Source organism: Clytia hemisphaerica, unplaced genomic scaffold, assembly GCF_902728285.1.
Source record: "Clytia hemisphaerica strain Z4C2 unplaced genomic scaffold, Clytia hemisphaerica genome assembly, whole genome shotgun sequence".
Classification (NCBI taxonomy): Eukaryota; Metazoa; Cnidaria; class Hydrozoa; order Leptothecata; family Clytiidae; genus Clytia; species Clytia hemisphaerica.
In genome coordinates this window covers 14,418-40,514 of record NW_027104342.1, presented here as the reverse complement: position 1 = coordinate 40,514, position 26,097 = coordinate 14,418, and the positions used below count along the sequence as shown (strand labels likewise).

The 26,097-nt window shown below is 34.7% G+C and overlaps 2 protein-coding genes across 2 annotated transcripts in view; both read right to left on the bottom strand.

Annotated features, from left to right (window-relative positions):
• Window positions 1-11,494, bottom strand: part of LOC136818002 (uncharacterized) — a 28,426-nt gene extending 16,932 nt beyond the window's left edge. Inside the window, exons 1-9 of the mRNA XM_067074371.1 lie at window positions 11,219-11,494; window positions 10,679-10,966; window positions 7,209-7,625; window positions 6,426-6,772; window positions 3,313-6,103; window positions 2,537-2,686; window positions 1,628-1,782; window positions 1,095-1,400; window positions 167-355 (exon numbers count right to left, since the gene is read on the bottom strand). Coding sequence (XP_066930472.1) covers window positions 167-355; window positions 1,095-1,400; window positions 1,628-1,782; window positions 2,537-2,686; window positions 3,313-6,103; window positions 6,426-6,772; window positions 7,209-7,625; window positions 10,679-10,966; window positions 11,219-11,273 — 4,698 coding nt within the window. The 5' untranslated portion in view covers window positions 11,274-11,494. The remainder of the gene's footprint in view (window positions 1-166; window positions 356-1,094; window positions 1,401-1,627; window positions 1,783-2,536; window positions 2,687-3,312; window positions 6,104-6,425; window positions 6,773-7,208; window positions 7,626-10,678; window positions 10,967-11,218) is intronic.
• An 8,155-nt stretch (window positions 11,495-19,649) lies between these two features.
• On the bottom strand, window positions 19,650-24,696 carry LOC136818013 (homeobox protein six1-like). Its single transcript, XM_067074382.1, has 2 exons — window positions 23,280-24,696; window positions 19,650-20,607 (listed from the first exon to the last, which is right to left on the bottom strand). Exons 1-2 carry the CDS (start codon window positions 23,888-23,890, stop codon window positions 20,367-20,369), a joined length of 852 nt encoding a protein of 283 aa, XP_066930483.1. The 5' UTR covers window positions 23,891-24,696; the 3' UTR covers window positions 19,650-20,366.
• Between the last annotated feature and the right edge of the window lie 1,401 nt (window positions 24,697-26,097).

Below are 26,097 nucleotides of genomic sequence, written 5' to 3'. Positions count from 1 at the left end.
GGTTTATACCCCTTTCAAAGTGTTCAGGGACTATATCTAAAAGTCCAGAGGTTTGTATTTAAACCCTTTCAGGACCACAAAGCATCATGTTGCGGATTATAAGGGTCAACCATTTAGTTTAAAGCCCAGAAAGGACAGAAATTTGGATGTAAAGCAAAATACTAACCTTCAATCCTTTGTCGTTGAAATTTTCTTTCTGATTGTTCATTAGAAAATTGGATATTTGGAGCAGTGATTCTGTGGCCATTTTGATATTCCCACCAAAGATAAGAGAATTGTCGATGGTTTCACTCGTCACTTGTTCAAGCTCATCAATCAAGTCTGTCGCACTGAGTGAATAACCAAGTCGCTTGGTCTGAAGAATAAAATTATGGATACATTGTTATCATTTATGCACGTTCTTTCAAATGGTCATTCTTCATATAAATTTTATTTCAAACAATATTTCGACCTCCTTAGTGGAGGTATTCATCTAGTCTACACAATAGACAGCTCTAGGCTTTTAGAAAGAAAGATATGACGTAGCCTAGTATTCATCAGGTTTACAAACATATATTGTTATTGTTAGTCAAACGTGTTCCGTTTCATATCAGACACATGTTTCATTTCGGGACATTGTCTGCCTATGACCAAAACACGCCGTCACTTTGTTGTTACTCTTAACAAAGTTTGACCGTTTTGGGAGCTTTAATTATACCGCTGATAGCCAAAACGGTACAAAGACCTATCGACATTGCAATAGTCGAATGATTGTCGCAGCAAAGTTACAAGGCGCCGTTTCTTCCAAGATAAAACTAAAATGACAAGGTTCTGCTTCTTCTAAAACGGACATAACGCACCACGGACAGCGATATGAAAAGCCCGATCCTGTAATAATAGATAATAAGTGTAGAGCAGACATAGGCGAAGCGAGATCCCCTGCAAAATTTATGAGGGAGTGCAGACGTTTATGACATATTCATTATCTTTTGATAAAACAAAGACAATAATTACAGTGTCGCAAAAACCGCTCTTATCCATAAATTGTGCAGGGTATCTCGCTACGCCTATAAGATATAACCACTCCTCTTCAGTTTCCCATAAATGATACATACCTTCTCCTTAATTTGAGCATACTCTTTAGAAACGCATCCACTGAAATCAGGTGACAACCATTTTGAATGTTCATCGCACATACGTTTTGCTTCTCCAGAAGCCTCTCTTGGACATGGTTGAGTGGTGTTTAATTTAGCTGGTGTTTGCTGCCAAACAATACCCCCTGAATTCTGTTTTAAACAGAACTTTGGCTTTATATTGCGGGTTGAGGCTGGTTTGTTGAGGTACAGTACTCGACTTTTCTTCTTTGTACGTGTTACAGCATTACATAGAGCGGGGTCGCTACATTGCAATAAGTAGCATGACTATGATTGAATAAAAAACGATAAATTTAAGCGAAGGCACTCAATTTGAAAAAGACAAATATCAGACCAAAATAAGAGTGTCCAAATTCGGACACCTCCAGGCAAATTCGGACACCTCCAGGCAAATTCGGACACCTCCAGGGATTGGAGAATTTCGCCAATATCTGCCGAACTTTTCTTTAATGTAAAATCTAAATTATCAGAACTTATAAATTCTAAACGCTCACCTCATCTTGATGAAAGGCCACGTGACATGTGTCGTGTTGACAACAATTTGTTAAACAATCGTTCACACTCATTGGTCGAGTCATTTTGTATTTGTAACCCACGTGATCAAGATTTTGAAATGTGTAGTTCGGTAGATCTTTCCTGATAGCGCAATCTGGAAGATAAATTTTACGTAATAAACATTTCTAATAGTAACCAATAGACTGTAACCAGGGGGTGAAAATAGAAGGCTGTTTATAGAACAATAACATTATCAACTCAAACAATGGGGGTTACAGACACTTGACCGGAAAAAAGCAGTGTAAGGGTCCCTTCTATTTTCACCCCCTGCTGTAACTTAACGGTATGTCACTAAAACAGAAGCGCATTTAGATTTCTTTCAATTTGTGGAATTTTTGAAAGCAAGTGGTATCACTTAAAATATTTTTAGTTTATTTCATGCTAACTACTTTACAGTTGAAAAATAACTCATTTTCGCGGCTGACTGAAGTTAGATGGTGACTTATCTGATATTCCGATGGCGAATTGGCGGCCGCCCACGCTAAAGCTCTAAAAGAGCGGGCCAATTTCCCATCGGAGAGGAATGATACTCAGCCTTTGATGTGCCGCACTCCCAGTCGGGTTCAACAGTCCTTGTGCGTAAACCTATAAATATTTCGGTTGGACCCACCAATCCCCGAAAGCGAGGGCTGGGTTACCAGACCTCCCACTGCAAATTTCTTGACGCGGTCTCGCAAAATTCCGTAATGTAAACCTTCCAGATGTTGAAAGTTTTCCCGACCTTCAGAGCTTTAGCGTGTCGGATGAAAATTTCACCATCTGGGTGCCAGATAAGATGGTGACAGGTTATGGACAGTTTTCCGCGGTCGATTCTCTTGTCCAGGTAGGAATAATCTAAAGTCACTGACCTTTGAAGTGTCCGAGTGTTTCATTCTTTGTGTGTCTCAACGTAGGAGAAACCATTCCTTTATTTTTATCGGTGGTTTCATTTTTATGTTTGATTGGGTTGGTTTCTACATGGTTCTTTTTCACACCTTGGATCGTGCTCACGTTTTTAGCTAAATTGTGTACAAAATGATGAAATAATTTCATCGATTCTATTTTAAAAGCTTTAATTAGCCTTTAGCTTTAGGTTCGGAAAATAGACATATTTTGGGTGTTAATCCGGAGGAGGGGGTACTTAGGCAAAAATAAGTGCTGGGTAATGGCAGACAGGAAGGGTCACCCTTCAAAGTCTCTCTAAGGGTCGGAAAAATCAGAAAGTTTTAAATTAGTCTCTCTAATGGTCGGAAAATTCACGATTTTAGAAAATTTTTTGATTTCAAGTTAAAAAATTATACAAAAATCGAAGAAAATTTTTCAAAAAGGTCTCTTTAAGGGCCACCTTTTCAGCAAAAACCAGTCTCTCTAAGGGTCACGACTTTAAGAATTTTTTTTGATTTCAAGTGAAAAAATTGTAAGAAAGTCTCTCTAAGTGTTGGTTTTTGGTGGTCCCATCCGCACATATCCGTCATCCGCCAACCCTAGTACCCCCCTCTGGGTGTTAATGTACGTCCCTGTCGACGTATATAGCTTAATCACAATTGGCTATGAATCTATGAATGTGTAACATCAAAAAGAAAACATAAACATCTTGGGTGGTATAAGAAAGTTAAAGCGTTCAAGAACAATTCTAGCAACTTACCATTAGTTATCTCAGCTTTCTTGAAAAATTCATCAAGTCGATCTTTACGGTGATTGCCAAATGATGTGCCTCCAGTTTCATTCTTCATGTGCTTGTTGTTATATTTCTCTTCACTATCTTTGAAAAATTTATCCAAACTGCTACCCAGGATATTGTGGATTGTATCTAAAGGTTTATGTTTTTTGTCAACCGTAACTGTTTTATCATTTTTCGTTTGGTTTAAGATATGATTTACGTCTCCTAAGATTCTGCTAATCGTCTCTTGTGGACTTTCTTTGATCTTTGGTGACTCTTTATGAAGAATGTTTTGTGTTTTATTCAAAGGTTTAGAGTTAGTTTTTAGTGAGATTTGTGTTCGATTCTTCGTTTTGTTGTTATTCACATGCTCATTTTCTTCAGTGATTTTCGAAGGCTTTTGATGTAGTTGTTCTTCTTTATGTATTGTTTTGTTTTCTTTGTGGATTTCAGGAGTTGTAGCGCCGATATCGACATGATGTGGTGTTTGGTTAGTTGCCATGTTTTGTTTTTCTGGTTCTGGATGATGCTGGTTTTCTTGATGGTGTGGAGAATCATTTTGGACTTCTTTTGGATGTTCCTCGGGATGCTTTGGAGGTGATTGTAGATTCTCCTGTCTATCCTGTCCATGTGATTGCTGTATAATATAAGGTTCAGGAGGAGAATCACCAAAATTGTGAATTGGAGCTCTAACATGATCATTCATAGAGTTTTGCGGTAGTTTCCCTTGATTCTGAGCCGCACTTATTTGTTGATTGGGTGGTGATATTCTACCTTGTGGATTATTTGCACCAGGATGTAGACTAGCTCCTTTACTGGCATCGAAACCTAGATTATATGGATTGAAGGATGGATCTAGAGGATTACCGCCTGTGAGTCCCGGTTGATCCCTTTGTAGGGTTCTATCATCTGCACCTTCCTCTGGTGATCGCCAGGGTGGATAAGGTGGTGGCTCTCTGTATTCATTGTAGCCGTCATGGTACCTACTGAACATAGGAGGTGGGGGGTAACCCCCATACCTGGACGGGTACTCAGGTTGCTGGTCTTCTGGGTAAGCGTAGGAGGAAGCTCTATCATCTTCTTGGTAAGGAGGGTAACCGTATGGATCATCAGGTTTGTCATAAAAGTCCTTTTGTTTTGGAATTTGTAATGTTGTTTTTGGAGTAGTTGATGTGGTTGTCGTAGTAGGTCTTTTCGTTTTATGTAAGGTTGTTGTCGTTGTTTTCCTTGTCGTGAAAAGTCTTCCTTTTGTTAAAAGCTCCTCTTTGTTCTGCTTTTGTTTCAGAGTATTTTTCATGGCTGGTGAGCTTTGATATTGTTTCTCTGTGTTTTTCGAGTGTTTTGATGTTACATCTTTGTTTATTTTTGAAGATGTCGATTGATTGTCAGAATCTACATCATCGTCACCGACATCAATGTTCAAACTTGGTATCTTTGGTTTCAAATGTTTCATTGTCTTGGGCTTTGAAAGGTCCTGTAATGTTTGTTCTTCATCATATTGCTGCGAGTGTTTCATTGATGTTTTATGTGTTGTGCGATCATTTGGTTTCTGTGTATTGGAGTTGTCTATATCGTCCACTTGTACTGTTGGAATGACGTACGGTGTTGTGGTATGTGTTGTTTTCGGAGTGGTTGTTGTAGAAGTTGTTGTTGTGGATGTGGTTGTTGTTTTCCTTTTAGTAGTGTGTGGTCGACGTGTGGTTGTCGTCGTCGTCAGTATTGGAGTACTGGTCGTGATAGCTCTATGGTGGGGTGTTGGCGTGTTGTGGACTGTATGGTTTCTCCTTCTTGAGATTGGTTTTGTTGGGCGTGGTGCATGGTGCTGATATTTCAAGACATCGACAACTTTACGTGGCTCTTTCGTTGTGGTTGTTGTTGAGGTTGTTGTTGTTGGGGTCGTTGTGGTCGTCGGAAGAATAGTGGTCGTCGTAGTAAGAGGTTTCAACTTTTTCTTCTTCTTTTTATGCTTTGGTTTGGGAGTAGTAGTAGTAGTTGTTGTTGGTAGTATCTTCATTAGATTACCAGAGCCTTCAGAATCACCAGAGCTATCATCTTCATCATCTTCTTTTCGTACGACTGCCTCCTGTTGCTTGATTTCATTTTCAAGTTCTTTTAATCTGTTCACTTCTTTTAAAACCGCTTCCTTATGATGGCTTTTATGTTTTGATTTCTCAAACTCTTTGAAGATATCTTCTTTATGACCATAGTGTTCCTTCCCTTCGGTTTTACTCTTTGGTTTGGTAATACGGCTTCGTTTAGAATCCTGACTTTCCGAATTTGCCATTGGTGTTTTCGTCTTCTTTATATTCAAAGACTGATAATGTTTAACGTGTTTTTCATCATCTTGAATACTTCCGGACCCTGAAGACTCAAAATCCGAAGATCCTGATCCTAACTCGTTGGAACCATGAAAATTTGTTGAATTGACAATAGCGCCATTCTTTTTCAACTGAGCTTCCAATGTTTTAATTTTCTTTGACATTTCAATCTCTTTTGGAGACTTACTACCCAATTTTGTCATTGCTTTGCTGTTTTTCTTAGATTTTTTATGCTTCCTCGTCATTCGTTTTGTTGTCGAGTTTGCATGATATTGATTGGTTTCACTTTCTCCACTTCCATCGCCGCTGATTGCTTCAATCTTATGCTTCTCTTGGGAGAGTGTTGCACCGATAGATTCTTGTTCAGAGCCATGTTCTTGGTTTTTGGACAACATTTGTAAATCATCGTGCATGTCCACGCCACTGTAATCGTGATGTTTGTTCCGGTCTGGCAATACCTATGGTAAGAATGAATAAAATATCCTATAGTGAAACCTTTAAAATTGGAGGCAAAAATACATCAGTGGTCCGCCATTTAGTTCCATCTATATTTCCAGTTAGAATAGGCCTTTTCATAAATCATTTTGAGTGCAACAACTTCCACGTTTTAGAAACAACTACTAAGACCCGCGAGTCTCAATGTGTTACTTTTATACATAGAGTTAGCTTCTTTTAAGCTCGAGGTAAGTGTTGCTCGTCACTTAACTTATGAAAAAGTCTATAAGAGGTCCAACCGGGTATGTGACACATGATTGCTGCAAAAAGAAAAGAAAACCTTACCATAGTTGGTTCGTCATCTTCACCAAAGCTATTATCATCTCTCAAAGGTTCTGCATGTTTATGATGATGTGATTGATGTTGAAAAGCAGAATCATCCTCTACTGAGAAAACATTGTTCGATGGATGATGATGGTGATGGTGATGGTGTTTTTTGTTAGAATATTGGATTGGTGCAAAATCTCTTTCTGGTGAGGTGGTTTCTAATCCATGCAATAGTTCTTGTTCTTGTTCGTCGTTATGATGCGAGTAATCTCTTTCATCATTGTCTTCCAAAGAACTTTGACGTTCGACGGCAGGTCTTTCAAACTTTCGCCGATGGTGTGAAATCGGTTCCATAAGAATTGCATCTATTAAAAGAGTGAATAAATTGTCGACTTTAATATTATAATCGTAATTGTAAATAGAAATTGATACCTTCCATATTTGTAAGGAAGTTCTTAATGCCAATGAGTATGAAGAATGTCTTAATATTTCTTCGATAAGGACGAAAACCTTTACCAATGATGCCAGGTTTCGATCTCAAATGACATCCAGAAGCAGGGTAAAATTGAAAGTACATGCTTTTTTATCAGAGAACAATTTCATAAGAACACGAGAGAGGCTAAAATTGGCCAAAACCTAAGAGCAAATTTAGAACAATCTGAGCCTCAGATTTCAAAAAGTACAGATATAAAACATCCTAAAAGCATTTAAGCCTTATAATTTCAAAAAAATAAGAGCAGCCCAGCCTGAGGCAAAATTTACTCTTATAAAAAAAATCATGTAAAGAATGAGTGTGCTAACCTTTCATATGTGTGAAGAGTAAGCTCAATCCAGGTAGATGGTCTTTCTTCGTATGACAACTTCTACTATCATCATTACAAAGAATGCCAAAACAACTTGATACTAATTGAAACGATAAAACACAATTTTCTTTATCACAGCATCTTCGACTACAATCACCCAAAGATTGCGAATGGCCGTGAAATTGATGGAATTTGAAGCCCCGACGTCGACTGGGGATTAAAGTTTGATGGAATTTAGCATTAGGGCAACTTCTTCTTTCGTCTAAGGCTTGATTAGAGATTTCATCTGGTTCTTGTTCTGAAGGTGTATCGTCAATAATGTCTCTCCTTTTATCTTCTTCATAAACGCTTCTTTCTTTGAGAATGTCTTCACCAAAGTCTCCGTGATATATTTCATTGTCTTCAATGCCAATGTCTGTTTAGTACAAGAGAAATAACTGAGTTGGTAAACACCCCTGTGTCACAGACCCGGTGGTTCCCCTCGTACATTTGGCCAAAATTTCGTCCCCATTTTCGTGCACTCTAAAACCATCCCAATTGCACTTCTTGCGTTGAGAACATTTTATATCTTTATGAATTTCTATACCCGTTTGAATTTCAATAGAAGCTTTCATCCCTGTTGTGGCAAAAAGGTAAAGTTTAAAGGGGTTATGAGACAGGGGTGTTAGTGACGAAGTAGAAAAAACTTAAGTAAAGTCTACAAAATTTTGTAACTGAAGCAAAAAAGTTGTAACTTCGGGGTTCGAATTCGAAAGTGGGTTTGTGCTTGTTGAAAAGATATTCAGGAGTATCAAATAGATCAATTAGAAAAAAAAGTTAAGATGAATCTACAGTATATGGCCCCAAAAACGGAGACGGCCCCCAAAACGGAGGTTTTCATTAAAATGAAGATTCTGACTTGCAGATTTATCAGCATTAAACGATTTTTGTTTATTTTGAAAGAATGATGGTTATACTTAAAAATGAGCATGTTTTTGCTGGTTTGAGACAGATTCAAAGTAACATATTTGCGTCTAAAGGAAATATTTTAACACCAAAATTGGATAAAAATTGCATATAACTCACTCTAGCTCCTTGGATATTGAAAATAAGTTATGAAAACGGGGTATAGGAAAGTTTCTACACCTATTGCTGTTCAGAAAATGCAAATACATCTGTGACTTTAGAGGCTGGGTAAAAGATATAGCATCTTGAAGGTCAACCAGTATTTTTGGAGCCCTAGAATCAGGACAAAACCGAAAATTCTAAATATGAGAAAAAGCAAAAAATCTTGGAATTCTATTCCTATCACCTTGAGTTAATAGTTTATAACAAAAAATTAACATTATATATAAAATTTTTCACTGAATCAGCAAAACCGGCAAATTCTGTTATTTTTTCCAAAATATAGGAGGAAAATATCTTTAAAGCTTAATATTTTCAGTTTCAGTTAAGCTGTTTTTCTAAAATTTTCACAGCTTATTCCATACATGAATGGAAATATTTTCAAAAGAAATTTGTTTTCAAAAACTTGATTAAGACGTTGTTAAATCAAAATTTTCATTTGAAAATTTCTAAATTTTCAGTTTGGACTTTGTAATATCGAAAATCTTGAAATATTTCATAAAAATCATAAATTTTACATCCATCGGGTCGTAAATTTAAGGGAAAACACAAATATGTTCATAGTTTTTCCCCCTATTACCACTGGGCTTAATAATTTAATTTTAACTACACCACCGTTTTGGGGGCCCCAAACCTGCATTTTGACAACCAGGGGTATACTGTAAAAATTTTATCAAATAAATCTATGCCCAAAACCCTCTAAATCATATTTCAAAACTATGGTCAAAATTTTGTATATATATCTTAAAGATATCTCGAGAAATCGCTAAAATTTCAAACCTCCGTTTTGGGGGCCATTAGAAAAAAGCTACCTATCTTTAAGCGATTGAAAAATATTGTTGAAATTAAAAATTTTGAAAAAGAACTTCCAGGAAATAAAGTAGAGATGTTAAAGATTTTCATGTAGCAAAAATTTTTGTAAAATCTCTTTTCCTCTAGATTTGAGAGAAATTTCAAATTTGATCGCCGTTTTGGGGGCCACATACTGTATGAAGAAAAGAAAAAAGTAATTTTCTTGTAGTTTTGTGGCACATCACACACCAAACACACGCCCGTGTAAAACTATACATGAGAAGCTAGGCGAGATTGACGTTGTTTCTTCTCCTTTACAAGAGCTTCAAGCATAGCTATTAAAGGTTTTATCTTTACATAAGTGTTTCCGTTTCATATCAGACACACATTTCATATCGGGACAGTGTCTTGCTATTGTTATATTGTGCTGATATAAGCAAAAAATGTTTTCTTTTCCTCTTTCTGGTCAGTTTTGCTCCACATCTGTGTCAATTCAATTTCAACAAGAATCGCAAAATTGCGACTAAATATTTCCTTAAAAATGAAGGTCATTATTGACATATACTAGCAAGTAGCTGTCGCTAAGATTTAAGAATGCCCCGCAGAGCTTCCTTTCGAAATATCTCTAAGTAAGCAAAATAACGCATGGTGTAGATTTTAAATTCGTTTTATCGATAAAATTTAAGTCGGAGGAAGAAAGCTTGGTTTCAACTTTACTTTTGAGATGACATGGGATAGACGGTCGCTCACATCTCAAAAAGAGAAGTTATCGCTGACATGTTATCACAGTAAAAACGCCAAAAATTCTGAAATTGATTTGATTCTTATAAAGTAGACACTTATAATAAAAATAAATATGCTCATCTTTTTCGTCATACTTTGTTTACTTTGTAAGAACTTTACCGAAAGATATATTGCCTTCAATCAAGAGTTATTGATTTGATTCTAATAAAGTAGATGCTTATAATAAAAATAAATATGCTCATCCTTTTCACCATCCTTTGTTTACTTTCTAATAACTAATTACCGAAAGATATATTGTCTTCAATCAAGAGTTATTGATTTGATTCTTATAAAGTAGATGCTTATAATAAAAATAAATATGCTCATTTTTTTCGCCATCCTTTGTTTACTTTATAAGAACTAATTACCGAAAGGCATATTGCTTTCAATCAAGAGATATTGATTTGATTCTTATAGATGCTTATAATAGAAATAAATATGCTCATCTTTTTCGCCATCCTTTGTTTACTTTCTAAGAACTAATTACCGAAAGGTATATTGCCTTCAATTTTATAAAGTACCAAGTAGCAACAAAAGAGATATCACATTTACTTTCTTTAGGCGCTAAAACGGGCGTCAGTCAGGGCGTACGGAAGGCGTTTTAACATCTGAACCTCCTGAAGAAAGCCCGTTTTAACAAATATTTCCCTTTTGGAAAACGGGAAATATTTAAAAACCTTGAAAATTGAAATTGACGAGTAAGCAAACGATATCACTCTTACTTAAAATCAAAACCTTTAAGAAATCTAGAAACGCTAAAATACAAACAGACAAAAAGGAAATACTTGCCTTCTTCTCGACTTTCATTTGACTCGATTTGTGAATCCAGAGACCGTTTATCGACTCGATGTCCTGCAAAACCTTTTAGTTGATTTCCAATAAAATGACATAATTGCTTATGTGCACAGGTAACACCAAAACATTGGTGTGTTGTGGGTGAGAAGATCGGTAAATGACACCCTTCCCTTTGACAGCAACGTTGGTAACATTTGTTTTTACTTCTTGTATGTCCAAGTAGGTTGAATTTGAAAGCATTGCGTTTCTGTTGAGTACACGAGCTTGAAGTTTGTGGAATGGCTGAAAATTAAAATCGAACTCTTTTCACGAATCTTTCATCTTTCCGTCTAACAAAGCATGGTTAACATTTGAAAAATAACTTTGAAACAACTTGATACCCTTCTTTTACTTTATGGTCAGCCAGTTTGATTACAGTAGTCGTTGTGTAATGAGTAGGATTTAAAGTCACGTGCCCTAAATTGATCATGATGAAAAACAATAGCAAATGTTACGTAATTCAGTAAAAATTTATGTTGGAAACACAAAACCTACCATTGAGAATCAGGAGAAAAACCCATGGTATAAGAAAGAGTTTAATCCAATGCATTACACCAAAATATTGTCACCAAAAACATATTTTCAAAGGTCCATAACCAGAAACAAACAATTTATTTGACGCATTGCTTTATTTTTCAAAATTTCACATGTTTTCAATAAATTTCGAATTTAATTTTTTCAAGTTGCAAAAAATCTTAAAAATAGCTGATAGAGATAAATTCTGCAGAATCTAGCTTTTTCGTTGCACAGCTGCTTGTAGTAGAGTGAGGTACCTCTCCACAAATCATGCGCAGAGTGAGTAAATTTCTTTTTCGCATTGAAGCGTTTCCGAACGTTAAATTAACCGTAAGAAATGTCGTTCGAAACACGATAAACTGCGTTTGAATTAAACAAAACATCGTGTTTGAAAAATTGAAAATTCTTCCCTTTGTACTTTACAATATTTTCGTATACTTTTGGAAAACCTACTACGGTCTACTTCTACTAGCTGATAGGAGAGGATAAAAAGCAAGCTGAGCAAAATTTGAATGTTTCAAAGATTTTACTTAATCTTCTACAAATCAAAATTAAACAATGCTTTATTTAGATTGATTCTTCTTTTAATTTCATTTTCTTCAGCTAACAACTAAAACCCTCTAAAATAAAGCTGTACAGACAAAATTAGCGCACAATGCTGGAGGAATATACCCTTTGAAATGACGTAAAGAGCGAAAAAGTGTGGCGGAACGCCATCGAAAAGGTGGGAAATGGCCGTTACATAAAAAGCGAAGATTATTGTAGCATTATTTCAAAGTTTTAAAGCTAGTTACAGCCCCTTCTCACAGACCCGGTGGGACTTTTTCAGCCAGTAGGGGTAAAAATAGCGGACTAAAACTAGATGGGGATTGATATTTCAATGTTTACTTATGGCTGGGGATTTGAATTCTATTGTTTTCGAGCCAGAAAATTCAGTGGAGATGGAAAAAATATCGCAATATTTTGCAGTGATGATTGTATTATCTGGTTATTTTAAGCGGGGATAAAATTAGGATCTAATTTTCCACTGGGGACGATATTGTGGCCAATTTTTCCAGTGGGAAGGGGTCCCATTCGGTTTGTGAGAAAAAGTGGGGTGTCTAGTTTTTTGTGGTATATCCATAATGATAATAAAATACCGTACCTACAGCTATCATTCCAGCACACTAAAGAGACAAAAGTGTTCTGTTCTGCTATTCCATTACACTAGCCATAACTTTCATTAAGGTGCCACCGCAGCAAAACGAACACATAGAGTTGAATTTGCATTCATAAGGAATGATCTTAGCCCTACAGTAATTTTTGTTAAGAGTGACCTCTCATCTGAGACAAAATTCTTTCAAATGCTAACAAATGTGTCAAGGGAGTGATTTACAGTCTTCTTAGAGTGACACCCGTGCCTTGTCTTACACTTTTTTTATAAGAACAATTTCATAAGAATACGAGGCTGAAATTTGGCCAAAACCTAAGAACAAATTAAGAAGAATCAAAGCCTTAGATTTCAGAAATTACTGAGAAGTACAGGTTTCCATTTTCATTAATATTGATATTAAAGCCTGAAAAACTCATATAAAACTAAGAGCAGCACAGCCGGAATCCTATGACTTACTGGTTTTTTCTATAAAAAGCGTTTCTCTGTAAATGCTGCTCTTCATATGTTATTTTACTAATGTACACGTTTAGCAACATAACTGTTTGAATACTATGAATAGGGTAATATTTTTAACCTATGAAGAGCGCTTAATAACTACTTGTGGTATAAAAAGGGAATTTCCCAGAAAAGGGAATTTCCTTAGATTCATTAACTATCCATTTCAAAATGAGTAATCAGATCAAAATAACTGCGGAAAGTTTTTTTGATGATTGTAAAACAATAGAGAGACAAGAATAAGATAAGAATGCTACCGTTAAGCGGAACTAAAATACTGAAAAACGCGCGCAAAATTATGAGATGTTTGCCCAACTTCCTTATGCGTGAAGCTATGAATGCCATCCTCGGGAGCTTTAGGCTCCCTGTGGTGGTAACTACTTGTTTGATACTTCCTGAATTCTTTGGTTGATCAACGCTGTAATTAGCAAGTAACTGATGCTAAGAAGGTGCCCGAAATGTAAGTGGAGAATATCTAAACATACATAATTATAGACTGGAGTCGTTACTAATACTAACCAATACTAATAATAATAATACGGGATTTAGTTTGTATAAACGACTGGAAGAATCCGGTGTTCCAGCCTTATAGATACCCCCGGCTAGCTACGCAGAAACTTGCGTAGCGAGAAAACAATTTATCAAGCAATAATAAGCTCTCAAAACAAAATCAACTCAAATGAAAAACTTTCAATACACAAATCCACACATATTTTTTTTTCAAGATTTTTTTTGAGCGGGAAAAAGTTATAATTGCAATATTGACACTTTTCTTTTGTTTGGAGTTAGTGCACAAAGGTTTCTAGACGACTAAAATTGTTCCCTTCATTACTTTTTGCTTTATTTCTACTACTAGTATGTATAAATTAGTCGTCTAGCTCGCTAGACTAACATAATTAATGAAAAGTACAAAAAAGTAGAACGATTTTATCACATAGAAGGGAACTTCTTTAAGTATCTGGTAAGACCTGGCACCCCTATTTAACCTTTGCAACTAAACCTGTCTAAAGCTCTTCAACCCTGACTAAGTGTTTATCATATACCTTATCAGCCAAAACTTAGTCGGCCCTAAGTGACTAAATTTTGGCTTCTTGACTAAAATTAGGGCCGACTAAAAATTTTGGCCAATTAAATGATGAGGTCAAAGGATGCTTGTTCGATCCAGTAAGTTCAAAACAGAGAAAACAAAAGAACATCGATCATCTGCGTTAGCACCAATTTCACACGTGACCTTTAATAAACTAGAAAATATTGATTCAAGATGCAGAAATCTCAATCCCTGAAGACACTTCCTTTATAAGTATTACCAAAACTGTACCTACAAGGTTTAGAGCGTCTACGTTAATACAGGCGAAAAGAAAGTTAATCACTTCGAAGAAATTTTTGCTGGTTGCACTATTTCTGGTCAAATTTAAAAAAGTCACCCCTGTAGAGTGGAGCTTCAAAGGCCATTGGGAGAGGCTCCAATCACATGTTAAGCATCAGCACCTAATTGGAACAAGCCCTTGTAACTTGTAAGAGCATTTATTTTGGACCTTTTTTTAGAGCAACGCATATGGTGTTATGTTATATCTAATACAAAAATCACATAACAGCTCCGTGTCAAAGACCCGGCGGGACCCCCCACCCACTACTTGTAAATTTCGCACAAGTTTGGTCCCCGGTCGGAAATATACCTCACAATTTCAGCCCAACTGGGGAATTGATTTTTTTATCTTCACTAGATCTTTAGAGCTGGGAACAATATAATTTCTATCCCCATTGGGATTTCGATGAAAATCTTCATCCACACTGTGAGAAGAATTTCAACCAGAGCTGTCCTGCAGAGGTGTTGTAACATACATTGTTACACCCCTTGTGCATAGCACTACTTCGTCACATATCCTTACTTCGTCTCCTATTGTTATTTTCTTTTCTACGTCATAATTTATGCTTAAAAATTAAGCAGCTGAATATACATGGTTTCTACTAGATTATTGTTAATCATTTAAACATGACGTAACATATGCTATTATGCAAGCTAAGAAGTTGATTGACAGATATCTTTGAATGGGAAAATATGGAAAATTGATTGACAGATATATTTTTCTAGAATACATAAAATAATTACCGTTAGGTGTGAAAATGATGGGCGCAGAGGTAAATAAAAGACATATTTTGACATTATACATTTTTTTAACTGACCAATCAAATCACTACTATACATGTAACATTTTGAAGAGTGAGTGCACGATGAACAATCGTGATTGAAATTCTAAAGAAATATCTCGAAGAAACCATAATACGCATGCACGGATGCTCTACACATGGTCACATGAGTTGAAAGTTAGATTTTGCAGATCAGTCAAAAAAATTTATCCTTGGTTACGATGCATTGCGTAAGAGTTCTTTAAAAATTTCACGAAAATTTATATTCTCACTACACGGTCACGTGATTTAAAAGTTAGATTTTACAGATTAGTCAAAAAAACTTATCCTTACTTGGTGACATAACTTGAAAGTTCGATTTTGCAGATCAATCAAAAAAATTTATCCTTACTTGGTCACATGACTTGAAAGTTAGATTTCGCAGGTCAGGCAAAAAAATTTATCCTTACTTGGTCACGATGCAATGCATAAGAGTTCTTTAAGAATTTCGCAATAATTTATATTCCCACTACACGGTCACATGACTTGAAAGTTAGATTTTGCAGATCAGTCAAAATAATTTATCCTTACTTGGTCACATGACTTGACAGTTAGATTTTGCAGATCAGTCAAAAAAATTTATCCTTACTTGGTCACATGACTTGAAAGATAGATTTCGCAGATCAGGCAAAAAAATTTATCCTTACTTGGTCACGATGCATTATGCGTAAGAGTTCTTTAAAAATTTAGCAAAAATTTATATTCTCACTAAACGGTCACGTGATTTAAAAGTTAGATTACACAGATTAGTCAAAAAATTTATCCTTACTTGGTCACCATTCATTGCGTAAGAGTTCTTTAAAACTTTCACAAAAATTTATATTCCCACTACACGGTCACGTGATTTAAAAATTCGATTTTGAAGATTAGTCAAAAAAATTTTCATTACATGGTCACATGACTTGAAAAGTTAGATTTTGCAGATCAGTCAAAAAAATTTATCCTTACTTGGTCACATGACTTGAAAGTTAGATTTTGCAGATAAGTCAACAAAATTTATCCTTACTTGGTCACATGACTTGAAAGTAAGATTTTGCAGATTAGTCAAAAAAATTTATCCTTACTTGGTCACATGACTTGAAAGTTAGATTTTGCAGATTAGTCAAAAGAATTTATCCTTACTTGGTCACATGACTTGAAAGTAAGATTTTGCAGATTAGTCAAAAGAATTTATCCTTACTTGGTCACATGACTTGAAAGTTAGATTTTGCAGATTAGTCAAAAAGATTTATTCTTACTTGGTCACATGACTTGAAAGTTAGATTTTGCAGATAAGTCAACAAAATTTATCCTTACTTGGTCACATGACTTGAAAGTAAGATTTTGCAGATTAGTCAAAAGAATTTATCCTTACTTGGTCACATGACTTGAAAGTAAGATTTTGCAGATAAGTCAAAAAAATTTATTCTTACTTGGTCACATGACTTGAAAGTAAGATTTTGCAGATTAGTCAAAAAGATTTATTCTTACTTGGTCACATGACTTGAAAGTAAGATTTTGCAGATTAGTCAAAAGAATTTATCCTTACTTGGTCACATGACTTGAAAGTAAGATTTTGCAGATAAGTCAAAAAAATTTATTCTTACTTGGTCACATGACTTGAAAGTTAGATTTTGCGGATAATTCAACAAAATTTATCCTCACTTGGTCACATGACTTGAAAGTAAGATTTTGCAGATTAGTCAAAAAAATTTATTCTTACTTGGTCACATGACTTGAAAGTTAGATTTTGCAGATAAGTCAACAAAATTTATTCTTACTTGGCCACATGACTTGAAAGTAAGATTTTGCAGATTAGTCAAAGAAATTCATCCTTACTTGGTCACATGACTTGAAAGTTAGATTTTGCAGATAAGTCAACAAAATTTATCCTTACTTGGTCACATGACTTGAAAGTTAGATTTTGCAGATTAGTCAAAAAGATTTATTCTTACTTGGTCACATTACTTGAAAGTTAGATTTTGCAGATAAGTCAACAAAATTTATCCTTACTTGGTCACATGACTTGAAAAAAAAAATTATCCCTACTTGGTCACATGACGTGAAAGTTAGATTTTGCAGATAAGTCAACAAAATTTATCCTTACTTGGTCACATGACTTGAAAGTTAGATTTTGCAGATAAGTCAACAAAATTTATCCTTACTTTGTCACATGACTTGAAAGTAAGATTTTGCAGATAAGTCAAATAGATTTATCCCTACTTGATCACATGACTTGAAAGTTAGATTTTGCAGATAAGTCAACAAAATATATCCTTACTTGGTCACATGACTTGAAAGTAAGATTTTGCAGATTAGTCAAAAGAATTTATCCTTACTTGGTCACATGACTTGAAAGTAAGATTTTGCAGATTAGTCAAAAGAATTTATCCTTACTTGGTCACATGACTTGAAAGTAAGATTTTGCAGATAAGTCAAAAAAATTTATTCTTACTTGGTCACATGACTTGAAAGTTAGATTTTGCGGATAATTCAACAAAATTTATCCTCACTTGGTCACATGACTTGAAAGTAAGATTTTGCAGATTAGTCAAAAAAATTTATCCTTGCTTGGTCACATGACTTGAAAGTTAGATTTTGCAGATAAGTCAAAAAAATTTATCCTTACTTGGTCACATGACTTGAAAGTTAGATTTTGCAGATAAGTCAACAAAATTTATCCTTACTTGGTCACATGACTTGAAAGTTAGATTTTGCAGACTAGTCAAAAAAATTTATCCTTACTTGGTCACATGACTTGAAAGTTAGATTTTGCAGATAATTTAACAAAATTTATCCTTACTTGGTCACATGACTTGAAAGTAAGATTTTGCAGATTAGTCAAAAAAATTTATCCTTAATTGGTCATGTTTACATCAAACACTACTTGGTCACGCCTTTTCACTCATAAGAAATGTTCATTATTTGGATCATAAACCACGCCTTTTTACTTATAAAAAATGTTCATAGTTTGGTCCAAAGACATCAAACACTACTTGGTTACGCCTTTTTACTCATAAGAAATATTCCAAATCTGGACCGAAAACACAAAATACTACTTGGTCACGCCTTTTTATTCATTATAAATCTTTATATTTTGGACCAAAAACATCAAACACTACTTCGTCATGCCTTTTCACTCATAAGAAATGTTCATAATTTTGATCAAACAAACCAAACAATACTCCGTCGCGCGTTTTTCCTCATCAGAAATGTTCATAGTTTGGATCAAAAACACCAAACACTACTTGGTCGCGACTCTTTACTCCTTAAACATTCAGATATTTTTCACACAAAACCCCACCAAATGTTACTTAATCATATCTTTCATTAAAAGCTCTCGTCACTTCCATTAGTCGTCCAAAAATGTTTTCGATATTTAAAGAGTTTTACGTTATATTGAAAGTTCAGGTGAAGAGGAGTTGCTAACTTGCACTTTTAGTACATTTGTGGCCGAAACGCCCGACGAGACAGAATGAGATATACCTTTTTCTATTGAGATTTGTTAAGAATATTCAATTTTTTTTAATCTTTAGGGTATTCTTTCTTTTGAATCTTAACCCTAAAAATATTATTGAAATTTTTACGGCGATCTTTAACCGGTATGACCGATTTTAAGGGAACCCAACCGTGATCAGGATAGGATAGAGTGATCTGTCGAAGACGAAAGTGTCCCAGAAATTGTGACCTGGTTGATGTATGTATCAAAAAACTTCTTTCTTCTACATTTTGACTTGTTATAAGGAGACTTTATCATTACTTTTAGAGATACTAAAGAAACTAGCTGAAAAAAATTCGATTTTTTAAACTTCCACTGATAGTGATTTGTGAAAACTAATTTATTTAAAATTATTTAAAAAATAACATCAAATTCGATTCTATTATTTTATTAGTTTTCTTGTATGCCGCTTCTTAGAAGCCGTATACAGTATGTTCTTTATAAAGTTTTTGATCAAAAAAGGGTTCAGACATTGAGATTTCAACCTTTACTTTTTGCTAGACGGAACAAGAAAGCGATCATCCATTCACTTTATTAAGTTTGTTTGTTAACACCTTAAAAAAAAGAGAGATCAACCATAGACTATTTCTTGTTTCATTTGTTTATTAACACCTTCACATGAAAGAGCAAATTTTTTTGTTTAATTTCAACAGCTATAAAGGTGTTACAGAACAATACAATAAAAAAAAGCAAGTAGAAACCACCTCTAATCTCAAGATCAATCAGAAATAATTTATGCAATTATTCATGCATATATTATGACGTAAAAGAGAAAATAACAATAGGAGACGAAGTAAGGATATGTGACGAAGTAGTGCTATGCACACCCCTGTGTCACAGACCCGGTGGGACCCCAGCCCCACTGGAAATTTCGCCAAAATTTCGTCCCGGTACTGAAAATACATAAGATGTCAGCCCCATTGGGAAATTTACTACAACCCCATTCAAATTTCATTGTAAAAAATTGAATCCTTTTAAGCTTGAAACAATAGAATCTCTTTCCCCATTGGGATTACGATGGAAAATCATATCCTCGCTGTGAGGAAAAGTTTTACCTCACAACAAGTTTTGTTGTCAGATAAGGGTGGATTGTCCAATTACAATTTAAAACAAGTATTATTCCTTAATATAATATCTATTAAATATTTACAGACTTAAATTCCCCAAAACTATATTTACTACCATATAGTGTCTCTTCAAGACAAAATACATTTTACCCAAAAAAATAATATCAAAATCAATGTGAGCCCTAAAATGCTAAAAATATGATAAAATTCTGCGATGATTCTTAATGATATAATTATGCGATACTTACAAAGCAATCTGCTATTATTATTATCTTATTTAAACGAAAAAAATATTTATATCCTAATTAACCGCTATTTAGACTCTTTGAGTACTTAATAAAATCCTACGTCACAAACATTTAAAAATTCAATTTGTTGAATTTCTTCTTTTACTTTGGGAATCATTTGGTACCTCAAGATACCTGTTATAAATGTTCTCCTTTTCTGAAACTTTACAATTCAGAAACGATGCTTGTCCCTGGGCACCTCTAATGTGACGTCCATTGAGCTGTCACGAAAAGGTCAGAACAACACCCATCACATTATATCGAAACAACATTGTTTATTCCAGTTAGGAACATCACCAAGAAAAGTATCCAGCATGAAATTTATCATAAGACAAAAAAACCATTGCTATGCCAAATACAATTTTTTCGTCTAATTCAACATTTAAATTTATCGAGTCAATAAAAATGGATGAATCATATTTCTGGTATATTTCAGAGAAGTGTTGTTCAAACGACCAAATTACATCGAGCAACTTATGTCAGGGAAATATGACGGTGATTGTTTGACTGCATCGTGTGGATGTACAGAAACCGTATCTGGATAACCAACATTCGTTTTGGAATTTTTCAGATTGTCTTTTGTAGTAGACATGAGATAATTGTTGTTGGGTAAATTATTATTGTTGTTGTTTGTGGTGTTGTTGTTGTTGTTAAGGTAGGGAACGTTCAATGAGGTTGACCATGGCTCCACACTGATGGATCTATAAATTATAAGACACAAGAAAAGAAAGTGTTAATTGACGAATCGGCGTATGAACTAGTGTATGCCCCTGTCTCAAATAACCTTAAGGAGCATAAATCCTCCTTCAAAGCATTTTTGAAATGTATGTGAAAACATCCCTGTCTCACAGCCCCGGTAAAACATTTTCCGTGGTTATCTCAATGGTGATAGAGATTCTATTGTTCCAAGCTTATAAAAAATCAAGTTGGGATGGTTTTGGAGTGCAATTTTTCACAATGAAATTTGAATGGGGATGAACTCATTTAATGTATCCAATGGGGCTGAAATTTCGGGGTAATTTCAGTATTAAGGACGAAATTTTGGCCAAATTTTCCAGTGGGCTGGGGTCCCAGCGGGTCTGTGACACAGGAGTGTGTGAAATTTTACTCAGGAATGGGGATTTCCCTTTACTTAGTTTTTAAGACCTTGTAAGTAATGTTTGCTTACACTGAAAACGTTTACAATATAAGGAAAAGTTCTGTAAGGTCGGGGAAATAGAATTTTGTGGCAAAATGTTATAATATGTTATGGTTGGAGGAATTGGGCTGGATTTGTAAGTATAGTACCGTTAATTAAAATTATCAAATCAGTATAATTCGCTCTGAGATAGAAAAAGCCAACAAATGTTCAAATCAAAATCAAAAACAAATAAAAAGCAAGATAGATTATTCACCCAGAGGGGTTGTCATTATTAAAAGTCTTGGCACTAATTCAATTCATTCAATAAATACAGTAGCAAATGATATTGCTGCACAAATAGCTGAATGACCGTCTAATAATATTGTTTATGGCGACTCATTGGTCTTTGTTTTGTTTTTCTATTTAAGTGCTTACTTACTTTATTTTTAAAGCCCTCTCGACAAAATTAAAAGTTTTCAATCAAAATATAGCAATGTGGCATATACCTACTCAAGAAAATAAACATTGGACGAAGGTATTCTACACAAAATTTGTCTCGTTTTGATGATCACACCGGAGGATTAACGGAGGCGGTTATATGTTATATTTATTTTATGAATCCAAATGTTTATTTTGAGATTAAAAGCCCTTGTAATCTTTGGAAATTCTTTTTAGTTATGAACTTACTTTTACTTTATAATTTAATTGGTGTTGAAAAGATATATTCAAACTTGAGTTAGATGGAATCGTGAATTATCAATTTTTGATTGAACTTTAAATCCCTTACCGAATTCATTTAATTTTTGTGACAAAATACTACAAACCGGATAAAATTTTGTTTGATCTAAAAACTTATCGAATTTGTCATTACACCCCCTTCTCATAGACCCGGTAGGGTTTTTTCTGCCAGTGTGGATAAAAATAACGGACTGAAACTCGATTGGTCGATGGGGATTGATATTCCCATATTTTTTATGGCTGGGGATTTCATGATTCGTGTGTTTTCAAGTCAGAAAATTCAGTGGGGATGGGAAAAATAGCATAATACTTTACAGTGAGGATTGGTTTATTTGATCATTTTCAGTGGTGATAAAAATTGGAGGATAGTTTTCCATCGGAGACAATATTTTGGCCAATTTTTCCAGTGGGAAGGGGTCCCAGTGGATCTGTGAGAAGGGGTTGTGTGATTAGCTGGGATTATACTTTCATCCCTGTATCAAATTGTAGTAATGGTTAATTTCTCTGTTTTGCTTTTCAATTACATCAACCCCTGTATCAATTATCTCATTGAATTGATTGCTATGATTATCCCGATGAAATTTGGTAAAAAGAGGTCGAAATTTACTCTGGGGATATAAGATAAAAACTTGGGTTACATGATTTAAAAAAAAAGCAAATTCTCTCCTTTTTCTCCAGATGAATAAAAGTTGCGTTGTTGCAATAGTCCAAATGACCTTTCGAAAGTTCCAATGGCCTTTAACTTTCTCTGGCAGGCCTTGTAAAACTTATGAACTTTTTAAGGTCTGTAATAAAAAAGAGTTTAATATCTTTTAAGCATATCCTCCTGCTTTCAAGGCCATAAGGTGAATTCCATCTTCTATTTGAATTGCAAATACCAGACCAGCCTCTTATTCATGTTAGAACGTACATTACTTTTGTTAAATCAACAAGATTGAGGTTGTGGCTTTGAAGCTTTAAAACCATCACTTTCGCCTTAATCCTCTTCAACAAATAAAAAGCAATACATATTGAAAACTCATCATATCACAGAAGTGAAATTTTTAAAAACATGTGTTACTTTAAAATTTGCATAAAGAATTCAATAAGGGTGTGGTCTCTTTTGTAACAATTGATTATCAGGACCTCCCTCATGGCTTTAAAGTAATCAATAAGGTTCTAAATGTTCCACAAGTCTTTAAAGGTCCGTGCCGAAAGAAAATATCCTTATAGTCAATGACTAATCAAAGTTAATTAAAATTAACTACATAGCCAATACACCCCTGTTTTTTTGGGTTCGATCAGATCTTTTGCAATCCTCATGGCCCTTAAAAGTAACTGTTTTTATTTCATTTGTAAAATTCAACTGGGGGGGTCAACTGGCTTTATCCTAGTTACAAGGGAGTAGTGTGAGGTGAGCTAGAATCCTCTTCTCATCTACTGACCTGCACTTAGCGAATTTACATTTTTCAAGAAGAAATTCTAAACGAAAAATATTGGCACGTGCTGGTGAGATTGAAATGATATATTACCTACCTCCCAATCTTCTCTTCTTCTCCTTCGCCGTTCGGTTTATCACGCTGTCGTCTGTTCTTGAACCAATTTGAAACTTGGACCAAAGTCAGCTCTGTACGTTTAGCTAAAATACGTTTATCCTGTGGTGTAGGGTACTTATTCTTATCATACCAGTCTTTTAACACCTGTCTTGACTTTTCCTTGAAACAGTAAACTGTCTCTTCACCGTCCCAAATGGTTCTAGGTAATGGGTATTTGCGCCTGATTCGATATTTCTCAACAGCGCCTAACGGTCGTCCACGGATTTTCTCTGCTTCTAGGTAATGTGCATCATGCCACATTTGCTGCATTACTGGGTGCAAGTCAGGATCGAAATCATGGCTTTCTAAGAGTGTATACAAGTCTCTGAATCGTCCTTGGTGTAAAGCAACGTAAGCTCGGCTCTTCAATATACACTCGCTGCTATGGTTCATCTCGTTCCTAGGCAACGACCACAACAATTTGGCCAAGGTGTCATAATTCTGGCTTTGTATAAGAGCGTCACAAACACATTCAATCTGCTCAGCAGTATAGTTCATAACGACATTAGCATGTTTTTGAATTTCTGCAGTATCGAAAGTAGCGGTACTCATTATTTCTCCACAGAATTCACACTTTTTTTTACATACAATATCTTCTCTTATTTCTTACCCTAACTTCTCTTTTTTTTATGATATTTATTTTGATGTATTTTCTATGCAGTCTTTTTAGGGACTCGTGACGTTTTCCAAGACACAGAGGGGATTGACTTTCACAGTTTCAAATTTCTTGAACAGTAATTTTTTTGTATTTGGACGTGACCAATCAAATTGCCGATAATGGTTCAGTCCAAAACCTCTAAAAAAGAGGGTATTAAGTTTTGGGATATATTAAATATCAAATAACTGTATATACCAAACAACACAAAAAAAGATCCTCTGTGCTTTCTTTTTACTGGACTTTCTGTCTTTGTTATTCGCTTACAACAATTGTCCTTTCTAAACCGTTTTTTGTATTGATGATAATGTTTTGTCCCTTCTCAAATTATATATTTTCTTCGTCTCAATTTTCCATCACAAAAAAAAATGGTCAGCTCAAAGTCTCTTGTTTCACTGCTCCATGTGTCTTCTAGTCGTCTCTACTTTCATCACAACAAATGCTTACTTAAAAAAAATCCTTTTTTGTCATTCTCTTATCCAAGGAGCGTCAAATATCACATGAACTCATACATACACATACACACAACAACAAAAATACTTGTTGCTTTATTACCCCCTTTCTTAAACTAAAAATTTGTCCTTCTTTTTGTTTCGATTGATGCGTTTGTTGACTTTTAAAACAAAATCCTAAATCAACAGTGTTGACAAACGAACAACAAATAAAATGACAAATGATTTGCTTTTATATACCAGTATACATACATAAAAGCTTATATTTAACAGACTATACCAAAAATTTTGTGAAGAAATAACAATTTTAAAAAATCGAAGAATTATACACTCGGTAAAAAATATATACAATGTATCAGGCAAATATCTTGGCCTCGTTTTCAAATTTTCTCTTTTCCAGGGGGTTATTTGTTTTTTCATACAGACTTAGCACTGGGATAATTGATTTCTTATCATTTATTATTTGATTTTATTATTTCCATAAGGAAAACAAACTTTTCGTGAAATCTATTACACTTACAAAATTAAATTAGCTGTTTTGTCAATTCGAAAAAATAAATAAAAACGAATAAATTTAAAAAACATTAACCCCCGGGTTTTGCTGACGTGATTCACCTTAGGAAAAAAATAGACATATTTTTTTCTTCGAGAGTAAGAAATTTTAATATAAGATAAATTGAAAACTCTGGCATCTCATTGGTCCGTTAATCTGTCACATGATCACTGATTGGCTGAATAGATAATGCGTAATCCGATATGCCCTGCCTTGCTTCTGTTATTTACATTAGCATATTATTATGTTTTATTGAAAAAAAGTTATTGTAATATTTATATAAATTTGTCGAATTTCAATCAACTTTTTTAGCAACCCTCCTTAATTTGTCTTTTAGACCACAAATTTTGAGATCACGTTGCACGCCTTTTTAAACTTCTGAAAATAGTATTTTTGGTATAAATATAGAACACTCCTCTATCTCCTGTGCCCTGTGGGTGATGCCAAAAGCCCAGCGAATGGAAAAATTATGAAATTCACAGTGATGCAATATATTTTCTATAAATCAAAATTTCCGTAAAAGCACAACGTCGTAATTCACACCCCTGTGTCACAGACTCTCTGGGACCCGAGCCCCACTGAAAAATTCGGCAAAGATTTCGTTCCCGGTGGGAAAATACACTGGAATTTCAGCCATCCACCGGGAAATTTACTTTGATTATATTCCCATTCGAAATTCAATGTTTAAAAAAGGCACTCCAAAACCATCCCACTGGATTTTTTAAGCTTAGAACAATAGAATTTCTATCCCCATTGGAATTTCAACAATAGAAATCTTTTCTCGCCCACTGAGGAAAAAAGTTCCACCGGGGCTGTGAGACAGGGGTGTTATTTTGCAATTTTACGCTAGTAGACGTTTTATGTTCGTTTGAATACTACTTTTTCAAGACTAAGAACATCCAAAATTTTTGAAGCCTTAAAATGTTCTTTGCTTGTTCTTTAATATTTTGGTTATCGAAGCCTTATGTTTTTATATAGTTTGTTCTTTTCTTATTAAAAAAACTTGTATACCGCGACAATTTAGCCTTTCTATACTGCCCCCATCCCCAACCCCAACCAAATCTATATAATATGTAGCAGTTAATCGCGTGAACATATA